Source organism: Trypanosoma theileri, assembly GCF_002087225.1.
Source record: "Trypanosoma theileri isolate Edinburgh chromosome Unknown TM35_Tth_66_V1, whole genome shotgun sequence".
NCBI lineage: Eukaryota > Euglenozoa > Kinetoplastea > Trypanosomatida > Trypanosomatidae > Trypanosoma > Trypanosoma theileri.
Genome location: NW_021639908.1, coordinates 53,917 through 55,042, shown reverse-complemented (window position 1 = coordinate 55,042; position 1,126 = coordinate 53,917). Strand labels below are relative to the sequence as shown.

General features: G+C 45.0%; 1 protein-coding gene across 1 annotated transcript; it reads left to right on the top strand.

Annotated features, from left to right (window-relative positions):
* Window position 1: 1 nt before the first annotated feature.
* On the top strand, window positions 2-697 carry TM35_000661140 (putative receptor-type adenylate cyclase; the record flags this gene model as incomplete). The annotated part of the gene is made up of 1 exon (XM_029031117.1): window positions 2-697. A coding segment is annotated over one exon (696 nt), but the record flags the coding sequence as incomplete, so codon positions are not given.
* Between the last annotated feature and the right edge of the window lie 429 nt (window positions 698-1,126).

Below are 1,126 nucleotides of genomic sequence, written 5' to 3'. Positions count from 1 at the left end.
GGTGACGAAGGGGTACGACTACTACGGCAGCACGTCGAACACGGCTGCGCGCACGGAGAGCGTTGCGAACGGCGGGCAGGTGCTGCTGACGCGGGAAGCGTACATGGCGCTGAGCGCGGCTGAGCGTGATCAGCTGGACGTGACTGCGCTGGGCGCCGTGGCGCTGCGTGGCGTGCCGAAGCCTGTGGAGATGTACCAGCTGGACGCAGTGCCCGGCCACACCTTCGCTGCACTGCGGCTTGATAGGGAGGAGAATATTGCCGAGGATAACATGAATGATGATGACTCCAGCAGTGAACATGTTTCGGGGTGCAGTACATGGAGTGGCACTGCACTGTTTACTTTGTTTGTGTTAAGGATGGTGTACGGTGCCTTTCCTCCTGCTCAGCGGATAAAGGTTCTGCTTCCGCTGTTCCAGCGCTGGTGTGTTTGTGTGCCCCCGAGGTCTGATCCTGTGTCTGAGGACACCTACTCGAATGATTTGATACACGTACTTTCTTTGAGGGTCGGTCGTGTGATGGAGCGGAAGTTAATTGTTGGTGGATTGGGGTTATTTTCTCCAGTAAGCACTGATATTTCGTTTGGTTTTAGTGGGAGTATGTTTTGTGAAGACCAGTCAGGATTTGACGGATATGGTTTTCGTAACAGAAGCTTTGCTACCCAAACTTTTAGTGTCGATATATCAACTCCTTTGTGAGAGGAAATGTGTTCAAAAACTGCTGATTCTATTGTGACTATATATGCCAAATGGCACCTTTAAGCAAGATAACCCAGTCATTGTAGTAATCTATTGCTGTTTTGTTTTTGTGAGATGTTATATTTGTGGGTTCCTATGTATTGTTTTTTTGGACTGCTGTATTTGTTATGATTAAGGTATTAAATGCTTTCTCGATGACTTGTCACTACTATTTATTGACCTTTTTTTTATATTTCTTATGTGGTTTATGTGTCACTCCTAATTGTGATTCTTTCATTCTCTGTTTTACATTACGAAGCAATTCTGTTGTTTTTGTTGATTATGTGAAATGCGTCAAGAAACCTGTGACCGATAAATTGGCTGTACTATTTTTTATGAAAATTTGTGTGTGGCAGAGTAAATGTCTGTTTTTTATTTCTTTATTGTTCA